Source organism: Clytia hemisphaerica, unplaced genomic scaffold (assembly GCF_902728285.1).
Source record: "Clytia hemisphaerica strain Z4C2 unplaced genomic scaffold, Clytia hemisphaerica genome assembly, whole genome shotgun sequence".
Classification (NCBI taxonomy): domain Eukaryota; kingdom Metazoa; phylum Cnidaria; class Hydrozoa; order Leptothecata; family Clytiidae; genus Clytia; species Clytia hemisphaerica.
The window spans coordinates 42,454-60,069 of NW_027103625.1; the positions used below are offsets into that span (position 1 = coordinate 42,454).

Below are 17,616 nucleotides of genomic sequence, written 5' to 3' on the forward strand. Positions count from 1 at the left end.
ACGGGGTTATAAATTTTATAAAATGCAATAAATACATACACCACAGATAATGACATTATATTAAAAATTTTCCTTTAAAATCTCTTAACCCAATCGCTCCAACTGAGTGTTGTAAGCTCAAAAGACCAGATGGTATTTTCAGCAGCCCTTAGGCACTGTGGTTCGATTTTCACTGTGCTAACGAGGCGCTCATCGAAAGCATTCATAGTTGCAAAAATGGACCTGGAAGCCTCCTGCAACTCAATCAAATAGAAATAGGTTAAGTTAAAAATAAAACTCACAATAAACTTTCAAGGCGTAGAATTTCTAAAAATAGGCTTGTACTAACTGTTATACGTTAACATTGTTATTCTTGTGGCCTTAAAATTGAATTTGTACGATCATTCCTCAACGAAAAATAAACTGTAGCCTCTAAACTTTATCAATTTAGTAAAATTAATAAATTGACTGGTCCTAAACCATTTGACTTGAGGTTGTCCTTCAATATTAAAACGTTACTCAAATGAAATAAGTTTTGAAAATCTTTGCAATTATATCTGATCCATCCTAAATCTCTATCATAGATCAAATTCCTGTCATTCAGGTATTCATTATTTTATTAAAGTTCCAGGAGTATCAGGAAATGAGCTTCTTCGGCAATTCTAGTTCCTACCAGGGTTTTATAAAAGTTCTGCCCAATATTGATGAATAATGATAACAATCCAATAACGAACCAATCTGATGTCTTCATGCAAGACGGCAAATAATATGCATGTAGTTTATTCCATATCTTTATTTCTTGACTTACAACACAATCGAATTGTTAGTCGAAAATTTATCGTTAACAATGATGTCTGACAACCAATCACACGCCTTCTTTCAGGTATCAGCCAATCAAATGAACATAGTCCATTGAAGCACTAATGATGCATTTTTAACAAATGAACATCTCAACTATTTTCTAACTGAAGGTTTGTCAGATTTCCATTTATTAAAGTTACTTTGAATCAACGATATAATAGCCCTAATATTTCAACTGCTCGCCTATCGAAAAATCTCAAACTGTCAAAGGGATGCAATGCAACAAACTTCGTATCTTTCAGCTATCAGCTGTTGGATAAGACATGATTTTGAAAGTTACTCGTTTTCTTGGCCTACGATCAACGGAAGATGAATCACTCATTCGGTCATCATACATCTTCGCTTCATTGCATTGCTCTTTCAAGCTGTTCCGTTGCCGTTGCGTTAATATAAACCGATCAAAAATAGCAGGGAAGTGAACAACATACTTCCCTATCCGTTTCGATCGGGGGCCGTAACTCAATTCATCCGAATGATGGTGATGGTGATGCTGATGACTGTAATCGCAACGCAACGACGATACGATATGATCCTCATTATTCCTACGACTGGCCCCAGATGAGGAATATCCGGCCGCTAGCAACTCGGCCTCTTGACGCCGTTTATCGTACGCCTTCAATAGTTGCCACCCTTTACGTTTTTCTTGTACTGGCTCTTCTTGTTGTCTGGATTCCTGCTCCATTCGTTTCTTCTCTTGCATCATCCGTCGTTGTCGGCGCATGCGTCTACGTTTCTTCTTCAATCTCTTCTCGCGCCGTTCGTCTCGCCATACCTTGATTAAAGTAAAAGTTATTTTTTTGTATTTCTTCTGTATTTCATCTTGTGGGTATATAGAAACATACAATTCATGATATGCATCATTGAAATGTCTTCCATGGAACCAACAGCTAATTGGTTGCAAGTGACGCATTGACTGATTTTATTTACGTCACTTACAACCAATCAGCTGTTGGGTCCTTGGAAGACATTGCAATGGTGTATATCATAAATATAGCGGACTCTAACCCGGTTCCCGACAGTGTGCACTACTTAAAGGTCCAGTGTACTGCACCATTTTATACTTAAAAAGTGCAATGCTTTTCTTTGTAGTACAATGAACTCATATTAATACAGATATTCAATATCATTCGACATTTGAGGCCAAAATCTTACAGACGTTTGGTGAACGATCTGAAATTTATTTTCAGACACACATTTTAGTGGATTTACAGTTAAAAGACAAAAAAATACCTTTTTTCCTATAACAGCGGTACTCAAGGTTGTGGGAGCTTCGGTTGGTACATATTGATCGTACCATCCAGTTGTTACGACAGGTTGAACTAAGGGCGGGATTACGCCCTCTGCAGGCGTGGGCCGGACTTGCGATCCTAAAACAAATGAAAAATATAGATTTTTGAGGATTTAGATCTATGATGTCAAGGGTTTAGATGACTTGTTTAATATTTTCAGATCATTTATAGATAGACCAGCTCCCTGAGTCAGGATGGGTCACGAGACATGAGGGACTGGAACCGTCAAATCAGTAGAATCTTTTATATTCCATCAACGCATCCATTGGACTCTTCCGGAAACGAATTTTAAGTTCTAGATAAATAAAACAGGGATAATTTTTCAAACAAAAGTGACAACCACCCACATTGTTTAGTTGAATTGTCTCTAACTTGACTATGTCACTCATCTTAATCTTGGGTGGTGGGTTGACCAAATTTTGGTCAAACTGGGGAGACGTATTTCCAAAGTTGGCACTAAGTGAGAAAAGAATGTTCGGAAGAATTACGCAAGCATTTTTGGAAAACTTTTTCTTTTTGTTTGAAATTGCTAATTTGAGGTGTAAAAAAGCAAAGGGTGACAAAAGTCGTTTGCTGTGGGAGGCATATGCCCGATTTCAAAATAAATGCCGCGGATGGGAAAGAGGGAAAAAGACCAGTGTTTTTAGACCTAATCCTGGGATGTGATGCTGAAAAGTCTATAAAAAAGCTGATATTGAAAATATTCGAAAACGTCATTAGGTAGTTGGATAACGAAGGGTATTATTGGACAAATCAATTTCAACCTTTTTATTATACAGTGAACTTCGAAAGCAGCCACCGAGGGCAAATGATGGAAAAGCCGTTCCGGAGACCCCCCTCAGCTGGAAATGGCCTAGGCGTTCCGGGAAAATTTCAAAAAGTTTGCTCCTGGAAATGTATAGCCGTTCCCTGGAAAAATTTTGAAAGTTCTCTAACAATTCTCCAGCTGGAAATTCACACGTGTTCCAGGCTGATTTTACGGAACTTTTTCACAGCTGGTAGAATTTTGAAGCTGTTCCTTTAACCAACTAGCTGGAAATCTGGAGCCATTCCCGGGACGATTTCTAGCTTCTTTTTCTTTTTTTCTGAGCCGTTCCTTGAGTTAGCCAGCTGGAAATTTGGAGGCGTTCCGGTAGGTTTTTTCAGAGCTTTAAAACCAGCTCGGATCAAGATGTTTCCTGGAAAAGCACCCTACTGGAGGGGAACGGCTCATTTTGATGTTTTGATTCAGCTGATTTATTAAAAATTGACCCGTTCCACTGCAGTAGGGTACTTTTCCAGAAACCAGGAACGATTAATTTATAATGCAGTTGAATTTTCTAGCAAAATATACCCGTTTACTTTTTTCCGACAAAATATTAAAAAACTCAATCGCGAGTTCACCGTTTACAGTACAAGGCGAGAAAAAAAGATCGGTTACTAGTCTTGCTCAAAACTCGATCTTGGAGAGTAAAATGGCGAAACAGAAATGTTTTTTGAAATTTTTCACTGATACTCGTATTGTAAAGGGATCTATTTATCCTTTAGCAGTGTTAATATTAACTGAATTAGTTGTTGACATCATTCAACTATACGTGTATAAAGTTTTTAGGTGTATTTTTCAGTGATGATGGAGATACAGTTAGATATAATTTTTAAGGGTGAAATTTAAAGTGTCTAGCAAATGGTTACCAACTGCCAATATGGATTACAAAATGCAATAACATATCTGTATTTTGAAATTTTAGAAGTATAGAATCATGCCTGTTATAAGTCTCAATCAAACTACCTTTAAAATTTGGATGCAAAAGAAAAAAGAGCTTGGATATACACAGAAAACACACAGTGCATTTGCACATTTTCTGGTAACACATCTGACTGCTGGTGAGAGTGAAAGTGAACCAGAAACTGATTCCTCAAACAGCCAACAAAGTGAAACAGATGAAGAAATAATTGTTGCTGATGTTATTGAAAGTGATGACGAACAACAGACTGTTGATGTCAACGACCCTGGACACCGCCGTACATTGTACGGTGTTGTACGGTGGGGCTTGATTTAAATGTCCGGTGGGAATTAAAGGTTAACTTTGAAAACACCGTACATTTTCCCACCGTACATTAAATTTCCCACCGTACAATAGTACGGTGGGAATGCGATCGCGAAAGACAAGTTCCGTGGTCAGACTTAATGTACCAAAGAAAGTTTTTCCGACTTAGAAGTTTTTCAGTAAGTCCGACCACGGTTGAATATCTAAAAATTTGCATGCTTTCTGAAACTGAAATCAAGTTAAAATGTTTTTGGTACGGTGGTGAAATAGGTTAACTTGAAATCCACCGTACACCCCACCGTACCCACCGTACACCCACCGTACAACACTGTACAATGTACGGCGGTGTCCAGGGTCGTTGATGTCACTGGTGGTCTAGAACCTGAACATGATGATGGCAATGCTCTTCTTCAGCAAGATACAGAGTGAGTGATTCTTATAAATCCCTAAATTGCAGTAGCAATTTTTACTGCAATTAAGGTATAAAAACCAGGCGTAGTTAATCGATATAATCGATAATCTTGAGTAATCGATAAATAATTGATAAGTAATCAATGGGGATTAGATATCGATTAACCGATAGAATCGATAGGTAATCGATACTCAAGATTTTTTCAAAGCTCGATTATTTATCGATCAATCAGTTACATCAAAATGCCTCGAAAATGTCAATATGAAAATTGCGTAATCAGAGAACGTATGTCTCGCTCATTATAAAAAGGCCGAGACTTGTAAACTTTCAATAATTGGATTGTAACATCGAGTTAAGTCTCTTTTGTTATCACCAGGGGGTAAATAAAACAGACCTTGATACATTTATCGTTCGTTTCAACTTGACTATTTGTTTAAAACTCAGCCTCCTAAATATTTGGGGTAGGTAAAATATGTACAAAGAAATTCATACTTTTCCAACCCGGCCAATCTTTAAAAAAGAAGCGAACAATAAAATGTAATTACACTTTCCAAATAAATCTCTTCGGTGGCGAGCGTAGTCTACTCTGTAGTAATTGTAAAATTTATGTAATGGGAGTTTGACATGTAATGTAATGTTGTTTGGGGAATTATGAAGTTCTCTGGTATTTCGATTGCATTTATTCAGGTCTATTTTTTATGACTTCTAATGGTATATACTTTTTCTAACGAGTTTGATTACTCTGTTCTCACACTTATGTCTTTTATTTTTGCGTCCTTTTCCGTGATTACTTTAATTTATATTTTTAAAGACAGGTAAGAAGGCATATTGATATAACTGTCAATTTTGTCATCGATTGTTTATCGATTATAGATCGATTATACTTCGATTAAATTAAGTATCGATTAAAAATCGATCGGCTATCGATCACAGCTTTTGATCGATTACATATCGATCAAAAATTGATTAATCATCAATCAAATAGTTAATCGATCAACTATCTATTCGTGATCGATTATTTATCAGATTTTAGGGACTTTGGATTAACGTTCGACAATCGAATTTCAATCGGTCAATTGCGTTCTCGATTTGGTTCGACTGGTTCCATCGTCAATTCCGTTCGATTCAGATTGTCTGGCCGTGGTGAAATTCCCTTAGAAAGTATGCGAAACATATGCAAAAAGGAAGTATTAATATAAAACTTACATGCATAATTTGCATTATATTAAAGTAATCTTGTTGAAGAAAGATAGAAAATTTCCTTCTCTTGAAATCTAAAAATTTAAAACGGCAATTCGGCCACCATTTCACCGAACCTCCAAAGTCATTTGATTGGAGTTAAGGAACGGAGTAATTAAAAATACATGATTTCACTTTCAATTTTACAGTAAGTGAATATACAGACCAGATATGCAACAGTCCCATGTTTCGACCAATCGTCCCAAGTTAGAGTAGTCGACTGTACCCAAATCAAAACAACATTTTAAACGCAAAAACGCAGCTCTACTCTACTCTACCATTTTTGTTTCGATTTATTTTCGTATTTTAATGACCAGCCGGGCCTTTCATTTGAGGGCTATGCATGTTAGCCTCCACTGACGCAAGTTAACCTTTTTCACGGTATGTTGTGTAAAATTGTATATAATTTGGCTTCTTTTTTGATTGAAAGGATTGTAATGTTTACTGAACTTCTAGTTTGATGGATGAACTTGTTTGATAAGAATGATACCAAGAATTTCATTGAAGGTTTGTTTTGAATAAATATAAAAAATAAAAAATAGAAAATTTGTATCTTGTTTGTCTCAAGCATAAGAATCGTAAATTCCCTGCTAGCACTTCTGTTTTTTATTCAAAATTACCTAAATGTAAACAAACTGATAACCCTTCCATGGACGAAAATTTCATAAATTGCCAAAATAAAAAAAAAATTCTGACCGACCAACCCACCTCCACAATCTAGGGTCAGGTGATGGCAAACCAACAATTATTTAAGCCCAGCCCCAGCTAGATCTATATCGATTCTTTTTTTAAATTGAAGCAAATTATAGGTCCTGCTTTTATATATCATCACAACTCATTGTTGGTGCATTTTTATGTAAACAAAACTTGAGTTCACATTTTTGTCTGATTGTATGTTTGATGGCTTTTTGAAAGGAACTTATGTTCAAGAGTAGCTTTTTTAAAAGCTATTTCAAATTTTTGCTTTCAGATCACTCAATGTAACCCTCAATGTAAATATAATGCGGATAAAATGAAAGAATGAATGACTAATTTTTCATAGGAATGTTTGATGATCAAATGTACTCTACAACATTGGGGAAAGCATTGAGCACAGTCATCTGTGAATATAACTGAAATTCTATTACTACACATTTTAATGGAACTGCTGTAAACAACGTCACTTCTCAGAGCTAAATGAATTAAAAAAAATTTCTAGCTATTTTCATTGAAAAGTATGAATTCTGGCCCAAATACTTTTAAAAGGCTTTTTCGTGAAGGTGAATGCCTCTTTATTATATTAAGAATTCTTAACAAATTGCAAGAGTTTATGCTTGTATTCTCACATTCAATTTTTTTTTAAATTTGAAAATCTTTGAAGCTGTGAAATCAAAATTTAAAATGTCCCTAGTAGTAAAATCAATCATTGCCTTAATTTTAAGACTGACATTTTTAAAAAATTTTTAGAACTGCTGATAGTGAAAGAACATTGACTGAGAGTGAAAGAACATTGACAGCATTAAACTTGTCAATACATGATGAAGGAAAAATGAGTGGGTTTTTACAGAAATGGCAATGAACGTGTCAAGGAAATTTATTCAGACAGATAGAGGGAATCAGAATCAAGTGATGAAGAAAAATCTGCACTAAATGTAGCATCCTTGATGGTGGACAAATAAGTGACTGATAATGAATATGACAAGGATATTGATACATACACAGATACTGAAACAGAATCGGAAAGTTCAAGTGATGAAGAAGAATCTGATACGGATCAAATTGAATATATTGGGTATGTTTTGCTTACTTTTTACTTGATCATGATATCCAATCTGTTTTTCCACTGGTTCTCAACTTCAATTGAGCTAGAATCTGAGAATGTATGTCTGTTAGTCAGTCAGTATGTAACCTCAATAAAACATTTGGACAGACTGGAGACTTCAAAAATGGTCAGATTTGGCTTAAATTTTGCTCACTTGTTCCTTGTGTGAATATCTGGGGGTGTTTTTGAAAATTTACAATTTTGTACGCAACAACACAATGGCCTTACTTTTTTCTTTCTTTGTTTGGATATGTGACAAAATTATGTGGTTAGCTCGGTTGAAGTGTGCCAATGATTATAAGATGGTTATCTTTCAATTAGCAAAATGATTTCCTTTCTGATTTGATTTGATACACATGTTATGGATATAGCATGTGGCTCCCTAGATTTTGTAGAGAAGGAGATCTCCTATAAACAACTTAACTTAAATTATTATGTTTTAATAGCTAAAAAAAGACATGGGTACAAGCTTTTTGCTTATAGCTATATAGGTAAATACTTTTGAAACATGAACAGCCATGTGTCCTACATTCAGGTGACAGGGAGAGATTCATCCTCAAAATTTGGCTTTGCGTCAAAGTTTTACTAGCCAAAGGAATATTCTTGCTAAACATAAGATGATTATGTTTATATATTTCCTACTGTCTGGATTTCTGTCTCATTTGAATGGTTTAACTCTTTAAATAATACACAAAGAAATAAGAAAATAACATAAGAAATTGATTAAAGTTTATGAAAATGTTTGACTTCATTTGTTGTTTCTATTTATTATCAACACTTGCCTTTAATTCATGGACATATACCTAAACTTCCACTTACATTTTCATTTGTCAGATATTTTTATGATCAGGCAGACAAAGTCAAGAAAATTGAGATACAAAAACTAATATTTTGTAGTATGAGTGCATAGTGCTTTGTGACTTGGTTTATTGTACACTCAATGATCGATATATTTCATATCTAAAAAATTTGGGTTGGGAGACAAGATACATGGTGACGACGCGCCCCTCGAACTAGCTTATTTTTTCTATTTATTTTTTCATATTTTCATAGATTCCAGAGTTGTTTGCGACTTGCCTGTATCTTGTGATTTTTTCAAAAACAAAATTGTCTCTCGGGATTGATATGGAGCGACGCGCTCCTTCTTCCAAGGCGTTTGCGAACTACAATACTTTCCCTTTGAGATGATTCATGCTAAATGGCATTAAGCAAAACGATCATAAGAAAAACCACGACAAAGCATCACAGTGAGTTCATAACCAATACAGTTAGTCAGCGTTTAATGAAATATTATTTTGTTAGATCTGGTCAGCTTAGTGGAGTCAGTCTTGGTTTACTTGTGATTTGAAAAATCTAATTTCATATCCTAAAGAATTTGGGCTGGGAGACGAGATACATGGTGACGACGCGCCCCTCGAACTAGCTTTTTTTTTCCTTATATTTTTTCAAATTTTCTTAACAATTTATATATTTTTAAATTTAGTCAGGAATATTTTTTCCATTTTTATTAGAAATTAGGGATTCCAGAGTTGTTTGCGACTTGCCTGTATCTTGTGAGTTTTTCAAAAACAAAATTGTCTCTCGGGATTGATATGGAGCGACGCGCTCCTTCTTCCAAGGCGTTTGCGAACTACAATACTTTCCCTTTGAGATGATTCATGCTAAATGGCATTAATAAGCAAAACGATCATAAGAAAAACCATGACAAAGCATCACAGTGTGCTCATAACCAATACAGTTAGTCAGCGTTTAATGAAATATTATTTTGTTAGATCTGGTCAGCTTAGTGGAGTCAGTCTTGGTTTACTTGTGATTTGAAAAATCTAATTTCATATCCTAAAAAATTTGGGCTGGGAGACAAGATACATGGTGACGACGCGCCCCTCGAACTAGCTTATTTTTTCCTTATATTTTTTCAAATTTTCTTAACAATTTATATATTTTTAAATTTAGTCAGGAATATTTTTTCCATTTTTATTAGAAATTAGGGATTCCAGAGTTGTTTGCGACTTGCCTGTATCTTGTGAGTTTTTCAAAAACAAAATTGTCTCTCGGGATTGATATGGAGCGACGCGCTCCTTCTTCCAAGGCGTTTGCGAACTACAATACTTTCCCTTTGAGGTGATTTATGCTAAGGCATAAATAAGCAAAAAAGATTGTAACCAAATCAATACCAAGCTACAGTTTATTTATATACCAAAGACATGAAGTTAGATAACTTATGATGAGAAATAATTTGAGAATGTTTGTCTTTGTTTTTCTCTTCATCTGCATGTCTGTCTGTCTGTAACTTCAAAGATGTTCGGTTTTTTTGGGTGAAACCTGGGGTAGTTTTTGTTTTAACCAGTAGGTTTACAGTTTCTCAGGCTTTGTCATTTCAAAATTCCAGAATCATTCCAAAATTGCACTCCTAAAAAGTACTTTAGGCATGTGATGAGGAGTGCTATGAATAACTTTAGTAGTAAAATCCAAATTTATGGCCTGTGTTTGATTGTGTGAATCGTTAATTCAAACAACTGCGACCCAAGTTTTTCTTTATACATACCATAGATACAACAGAACATAAATTTATCTTTAAAAAGCTCTAAACACTAAAATAAAATCCTCCAAAAGCCAAAGCAAGCTTGGAAACACAAAAATCCTTCCTCTCGCTAAGGGCGTCATCTTGGTTTGAAAATGTTTAAATCAAAATGTCTCGTGGATTTCAGCGAATGGCAACATTTAGTGGGAAAGAGGATTTGCTGACTATTAAGCAGCCTCTATAAGAAACTTTTTCGTTAAACGATGAGCAGAAGCCTAGAGACTTCCAAAGACTTAAAGGGGAGTCTTTTATTTTCAATTTCCTAAAGGGGGTTACCACTTAACAGGGGGGATTCCCATAAATATCTGTTCTCATGATAATACTTGAAAATAGTATATCTCAACCAGTGAATTATTTCCCCTTGATAATGATATTGTCTAACCTTTTTAACAATAAGCTTGTCATTCAAGGCTTCAGGGGACTGAACAAAAAAAATTTAAGGAAGTTTTATGGGTGTTTTTGAGGAGATGTAAATCTGAACCTTTTCCCAAAAATTCAAACCTTCAGACAGACAGGAAATCTAGTATTATTATTCTGGAAAGATGATTCAAGTTCTTGTGGTTTTTGTTTTGATTTTTTTGTTTACTCATGAGGTCTTGGAAATGTTCTCAATCTACACGTTCTATTATTAGTTTTAACAAATTACCAAGATAACTGCTTTTGCTGCATTCTTTGTAATGCCAAATTTAAGATGGACTGAAATTAATAATTGAGTTTTAGAGGGCACATTGCTATACATTGTAATTGAGTTTTAAAAAGAAATCATTTGCTAAAAGAAAACTATTCGAATAATTGATAACCAAATATGAGGCACTATTCCTATCACTGTTATCCAACTTGTCAGATTTTCATACTTTGAAATTGAATTTCCTCTATTTAGCTTATTTAATTTCTTACTTAGACAACATTTCAGAGGAGCCGTGCTTTCAATATGTGAGAGGACCTGGAATATTAGTTGAAAATTCTTCTTGCACTTATGGTAAATGAGAAAGTGAAAAATATGACTTATTGTAACTGCTTCTGCTTACTAGTTTGGTTTTAATTTGATTGTCTTGCCTACTTTTAATTGTGATTTGTTACATTCTAGTAAATTTGTGTTCCTTTGAATGAGCTACTATAGCATTTTTATCTACGTTTTGTTGATACAATATTTTCAAATTGAAGAAAAAGTTTGAATCAAATATTTTTAATCTGATTAATTTTTTTTTCACTCTAGTGATCAAGTGATTTATTTTGATGGATAATCAGCATTCAAAAGATGTCCAAATTGAAGAAATGGTAAAATTATTGTTTCTTGGGTTTAATGGAATATTACATTCTGCTGGGGGTCTCAAAAGGGGGTGGCAAATGTTTCATTTCAGGGAGATTCTGAAAAGGAGAAAGAAGGAGAGCATGGGAAAAAAGTTCTGACAAAGCTCATACCATTTGCAGCAAATTTATTACTTATCAGTTGAAAAATCGTGCATTATTGGTTAACTTACAAAGGGCTGAATCACTTTCTAAAAAGTATGCATATTTTTGGCAAAATTTAAGAATAATGGGCTAAACGTCTCAGAGGGAGGGGCAAAAATGTTTCGATTTTCTGGTTTGGAAGGTAATTTTTTGGTTTACAGACATTGGAAAGGAACCTCTAGACCGGATGATGGAAAAAAATTAAAATTAAATTGTTTTTTTTTTCAAACTTGAATTAATGGTTGAGAAAATAAAAGAAATGTGTTTTGAGATACCAGAAAACAACGAAAGTTTTGTAGTAGTTAACTTGTGTTAAGGGTGCAATTAAGGAAAGCATACAGTATTGGAGAGCTTTTGTTATTCCTTTCTATCGCATCATACCATTTCATCCGATACGATCAGTTCCATTGATATCCTGTGTCGTGTGGCCTTCTTGGTAGAAAATTAAAACTATCCATCATGACGCCTGCTTTTAACCATGCAGATCATGGCTTATGATTGAAGCAATTCCCTTTCCATTTTAGCTGTTAACTGGATGCTGGACATTTATGCTGCCATACGTTGAAGTTCTTGAACGAAATTTGAAATGATAACAACGTGATCATACCTCAAAAGACTGCCATCGGAGAAAGAGTATATCGTGCTATTTCGATTGATTGACGGAGAACATATTATGGTAAACGATCGAATGAGACAATCCAACTTGTAATGGTTATATATTACATGATTTTTTTTAGAAGCATACAAAAATCCGAAAACAGGCTCAGAGATGCTTAGGTCGAAAGCTTGATAAGGCTGAAAAATGCTTGAGGGGATGCTTAAATCTAAAGCATAAATTTAGGAAATGCTGAAAATCCGTGAAATTCCAGCCAAAAAAGCCAAAATCAGGAAAAAAATATTTTGTAGGCTCAAGCAATGCTTGCCATATGCTAAATTTTTCCCTATATCTGAGCCTAGATATGCTTATAAGTGCAATGCTTATAAAAAAACATGTATTCTGCTTTCACTGAAACTTTGGGCGCGTTCACACTGGAAAGTTTACTTAATTAAATCTATCAAAGTTAAACAAAGAGATTTATGAAGGATAAATACACTGGTTTATTACAGTTCTTTGTAGGTTCACGAGATCTATTATTAACACGGTAATTGATTTTGCTTAAGGCTTCTCTTTGGTTTATTTTTTATTGAGAGTTTCGATTTCACCTGTGATTGGTTGATATTGGTATCCATACATCACTTGAAATCCGCAAACATATTTGTTCTAATGGTTTTACTCAATAACTGCATTCATCTTACACATCAACAACACCGTTTGCACTATTTCTAATTTTTTCCTCAGTTCATTCGTTTTTGAAATCGTAAAACTTTTTGTTCTCTGCACGCATTCTTTGTTTATGCTTCCTTAATAAAATCTTTTGTTTTAAGGGAAGCCTCTACCCTACCCTTAAGACAATAGAGCTTACGACTCTTAATTAAGGCAGATCGATTAAAAATTACAATACTACGCGTTCGACTCTTTGTTAAATGCACGTTCTGTTTTGTAGTCAACAAAAGATTCTCCTAACCACATTTTTATTAAGGAAGGTCTGTAGTGTGAACACGACCTTTAACTTGGTTATTAAAGACTGATTGACAATTGACAATTCAACGCAGACTATTTCATGAAGGAAGTAATGCATCATAAACTCTCGACGCCTAGATATTTTTCAATTTATTGTACTCTTATTAGATCAATATAATTCTATGATTATTTTGTAAAAATGGGCTCTCCCAGAAAAAAAATTGTACATGGGGGGGGGGTGGAGGATATTTTGTCCGGGGGTAGCAAAAAATCATAAAGATTTCCCTTGTCCGGGGGGTAAATTTGCTCTGTCCGGGGGTAATTTGGGGTGTCCGGGGGGTCAGCAGATGCTTGTCCGGGGGGGTAAACCTATTGTCCGGGGGGGCCAAAAGTTACCCTGTTCGGGGGATAAATCACTAAAAATTGTCATATCCTCCAACCCTCATGTACAATGTTTTTCTGGAAGAACCCAATACATGGAAAAGATAAACCTTAATTAGTCCAACCGAAAATAAACCCTTAGAGAGGTAAAATTCTTTTTTTGGGAACCCTTGGAAAGACTTCCTAAATTTTGGTAGATTTTCACCAAGTTTTGTTCGAAATTTCTGGGAATTTTGACCCTTTCTGAGGGAAACTCTCGATTTTCGTGATTTTGGAACTTCTCCTTCAGAGACTAACTTATAAATCTACACCCCATTCGAGAGACTTTTGAGGCGTGAAAAAGGTATCCTTATGGCTCGCACATACCCGTCCTGTTTTGATCAAGTGCAACCGCTGGGCTCTTTTGCTATGCTATCAAAATGTTCGAATAGTGCCTTCAAAATTCCCAATATCCAGAACATTCGGATTTGGAGAATTTAAATAGACTTTTACTCCACAGAAGGGCCTTTAGCGAACTTTCTACTTGATTTTCAACCTTTGAATAAGTATACGCCTGTGATAGATTCTCATGGCGTTATACTCTGCAACTATCGTCCCGGGGGGGGGGGGGGGTAGGATACTAGGGTTGGTGAATGAGGGGTATGTGCGGACGGGACCTCCGAAAAACCGACCCTTAAAGAGACTGATTTTTGCTGAAAAGGTGACCCTTAGAGAGACTTTTTGAATTTTTTTATTTAGATTTTTGAAAAAAGTGATACCCTTAGAGAGACTTTATTACAATTTTTTCTCTGGAAATCAAAAAAATTCCTAAAAATCTTGAATTTTCCGACCCTTAGAGAGACTAATTTAAAACTTTCTGATTTTTCCCCTTAAAGAGACTTTGAAAGGTGAAAAAACCGACCCTTACCGTCCGCACATACCCATCATCCATTTTTGCCTAAGTCCCCCCCCCCGGCCTATCGTCACTTGAAAGACTGCCAAATGCCTGAGCTAAGAGTGCTACATTTTCACCTCTTTTCAGCTGGAAATACAGTGCCGTTCCCATTAAATATTGTAATCATTAGGCAATTTTGGGACAGTTATTTTTGCATTTTTTATTTCCAGCTGGAAATAGAGAGCCGTTCCCATAAAATATCTATATTGCTCTGACGTTTGCTACCTTTATTTTCCTTTTTGATCTCCAGCTGGAAATAAAGAGCCGTTCCTATACATTTGTATATCTCCTCCTGGCAAATGTGAACGGCTATTTTAAGGAAAAGGTCGAAACTTTTTTTTTGAGAGCTGTTCCCGTGCAATTTGTTCCATTTTCCTGGCATATTTTTCTTTTCCAGTTGGAAATTTGGAGCCGTTCCGGACAACCCGATTATGTTCATTTTATAGAAATTTTCTCCTGGCTGGCAAAAAGGAACGGCTTTTTCGTGTTTTGCCTCGGTGGCTGCTTCTGGAACTTTGGCCACTGTACAAAATAGTCAGATATCGAAATTGTTGAAAAATCAAAACTGGATGAAAAATAGGGAGTGGTACGACACAAAAGTATTTTTAGCTCTTGCACCTGCGTTCGGTAATTTAGCGTTTCCCTTATACATTGAGTAGGTAGTTGTTAGAGAAAAGCTCATAAATTTTTAAATAAAAAATAATTCAGAGAACGCAACTTTTCTTGTTTGTTTTGATGCCTTAGTATCACGCCAGAAAATTTCAAAATAATATTTTGGTTAATTTTATTCTGACAGATTTTTGACAATCATTTTCAAAACGAGCTATTCCCTGTGAATAAAAGAAAACCTTGATATTTGAAATGTCACCTCCCCGACTGCGATTTGGGCAAATAGGATTTTTTATCGTATGGGTTGCTTCATTTTTTTATTTGCTTGTGATAAATGCATGATAGGGCCAAATAATTTGAGGTGTGATGCGTGATTTGGGCTATTTTTTGAATAAATTTTAGCGATTTTCGTGATAGTGATTTCAAATTTTACCTTTCGGCTCACAGCTAGGGGGGATTGGAAGGTGCACCACTTATGGACGAATATTAAATTTTTATAGTCAAATAGCTATATTAGAATCTTTGGGATGCAAAGGTTTTTGTTGAGAAAATGTGCTAGGAAAATACCTTAATGTTAGGTTTCCTCTCATATTACCCCCCCTACAGTCATTGTAATACGTCAGATTTGTGACATACCTTAACAAAGGAAATACATGAATCTGCCTAGCCTAATCTACTAGGAGCCCTTTCAGAATAAGGATAAAGTTTGAGTTACGGGGAGGAATAAAGAAATAAAGAATAGAAAAAAAATGATAACGTACTTTTACCTTGCTTCCGAACACCGAGGAAGATCGTAAACTTCTCCCATTGAAATCGAATCAATTTACTTGCGTGCCTATTATTATACAAGAAGATGAGGGCGTTGGCGCCCGCACTCAAACAAAAAAGGGCGTAACACCCTAAATGTGTAAATTGCATCCACCAAGATAGACGGCGGCCACTTCGGTCTGACACGACGGCTTTGATGACGGTTGAACAGAAAAACGGGATTCTAAGCGGCAGCAGGGTACATAAAGTAGACAACATGATTTTACGTAAAACTTTCTCTGAATATGCCGTATAATGCATCATGTAGCTTGAAACGGCTTTACGTCGTTTGGCAACAAGCTCTGTACGCCTGTATATCAATACAACCAGCACGATTAAAAGAACGCCAATAAAAGTCTGGAAAATCTCTGTCTGTAGGTAAGCGTCGACATCCCCATTACTATCAGCTAACAATGATATTAAAGACATTGATCCAGCTACGATAAAAGCCAACAAAAAAGCGATGTTGACTCGTGTATGGGTGATAATTTGCTTTACGCGTATCATGTGTCTTGTATGAATGTACCGGGAGATCGCTATAAGCACCACTAAACAAAGCGATAAATCAGCTAGAACAGATGATGAAAATTCCACTATAAGGTCAAAAGAGCATGGCAGTTCTGGATGGAAGATCTTTACAGCAAATAAAGTTTGTGCTGTGATGGCAAAACAACAATCACTCATACAAAGATAGACCAACAATGAAATAGAAGGTCTACGTTTGATTTGTTGCGACTTCACTAAAGCGTATATAGAGAGTACATTTGCACACAGATTGACGAAAAGGATGCTCAAATCAATAGCGATTAGGATTGCACGTTGTCCACTGGTGATGTCTAGTTTCCCAGTAGTGAATGCAGTTGTGCAAGGTGCTTTTGTCGTCTCGTTCCCAGTACTTGTATGATTTCCCATGGTGGAATTTTTCTTCTTCTACTCTGTTATCTGTTATCTGTAGAATTATTCGATTATGATTTTTGATTCTCTTTACGTATGATTCTTCTGTAAAAATCTTTTGAATTCGGATTGGTGCTTCTGGAAGTTTTATGATTAAGATACATTCGATGATGGAAATATGATATTTTACCTCCTGTTTCCTGATTGCGAAATCGGAAAATCTCGAAATTCTTTCAAGCCATTTGAGTTGCTAGTATTTGTTTTTGGAAATTATCAGTGACTCCATATTTCATAAATTCAAATCCAGGCAAGTATATTTCTGGTTAAAATGTGCGACCACTAAAATGAAACTTCAAGTAAGTGATATTTGCAATCAAATCACAGCAGAGTTAAAATCGAATCAAAATAAGTATTGTAGATTTTCTGGTAAGCTTTGGCTCTGCCTGGAATCAAATTTGCCGACGCAGAAATAAAACCATGTAGAAATGACACAATCTCAAAATCATTTCTTTCTCTAGGCATCGAATCAAAAAAAGAATTGGACAATTCTTTTGTCTTTTTTCTTATTCACGTATTTTTTCATTGCAATAGAATTTGTCGAAATTTTTCTTGAAGAATCTTTTTTTGAATATAAATTTCTTTCATTTTTTTGTGTTTGAACAATAGGTTAATTAATACAGACCTTTTAAACTACTGTGTGAAGAAAAATTGACAGTGCCACATGTTGAGAGTGCAAAAAACCTGAATTTTGACCTGTTGACAATAGAGGGATTTTTGTATATGCATGGC

General features: G+C 35.3%; 1 protein-coding gene and 1 long non-coding RNA gene across 6 annotated transcripts; one reads left to right on the top strand and one right to left on the bottom strand.

Annotated features, from left to right (window-relative positions):
• Positions 1–362: 362 nt before the first annotated feature.
• On the bottom strand, positions 363–17,289 carry LOC136802465 (adenosine receptor A1-like). Of its 2 annotated transcripts, none has more exons than XM_067059198.1 (3): positions 15,894–17,289; positions 2,071–2,207; positions 363–1,612 (listed from the first exon to the last, which is right to left on the bottom strand). In XM_067059198.1, exons 1-3 carry the CDS (start codon positions 16,843–16,845, stop codon positions 1,079–1,081), a joined length of 1,623 nt encoding a protein of 540 aa, XP_066915299.1. In that variant the 5' UTR covers positions 16,846–17,289; the 3' UTR covers positions 363–1,078. The 2 variants fall into 2 exon arrangements, with proteins under 2 accessions (XP_066915299.1, XP_066915298.1); XM_067059197.1 differs by having other exon boundaries at positions 15,888–17,289.
• On the top strand, positions 4,511–12,266 carry LOC136802466 (uncharacterized). Of its 4 annotated transcripts, none has more exons than XR_010846008.1 (6): positions 4,511–4,581; positions 6,850–6,909; positions 7,254–7,578; positions 11,091–11,168; positions 11,406–11,467; positions 12,166–12,266. It is a non-coding gene; the product is annotated as an uncharacterized lncRNA (long non-coding RNA). The 4 variants fall into 4 exon arrangements; XR_010846009.1 differs by having other exon boundaries at positions 4,567–4,581; positions 6,778–6,909; XR_010846011.1 differs by lacking the exon at positions 4,511–4,581 and adding an exon at positions 6,300–6,314.
• Positions 17,290–17,616: the final 327 nt, after the last annotated feature.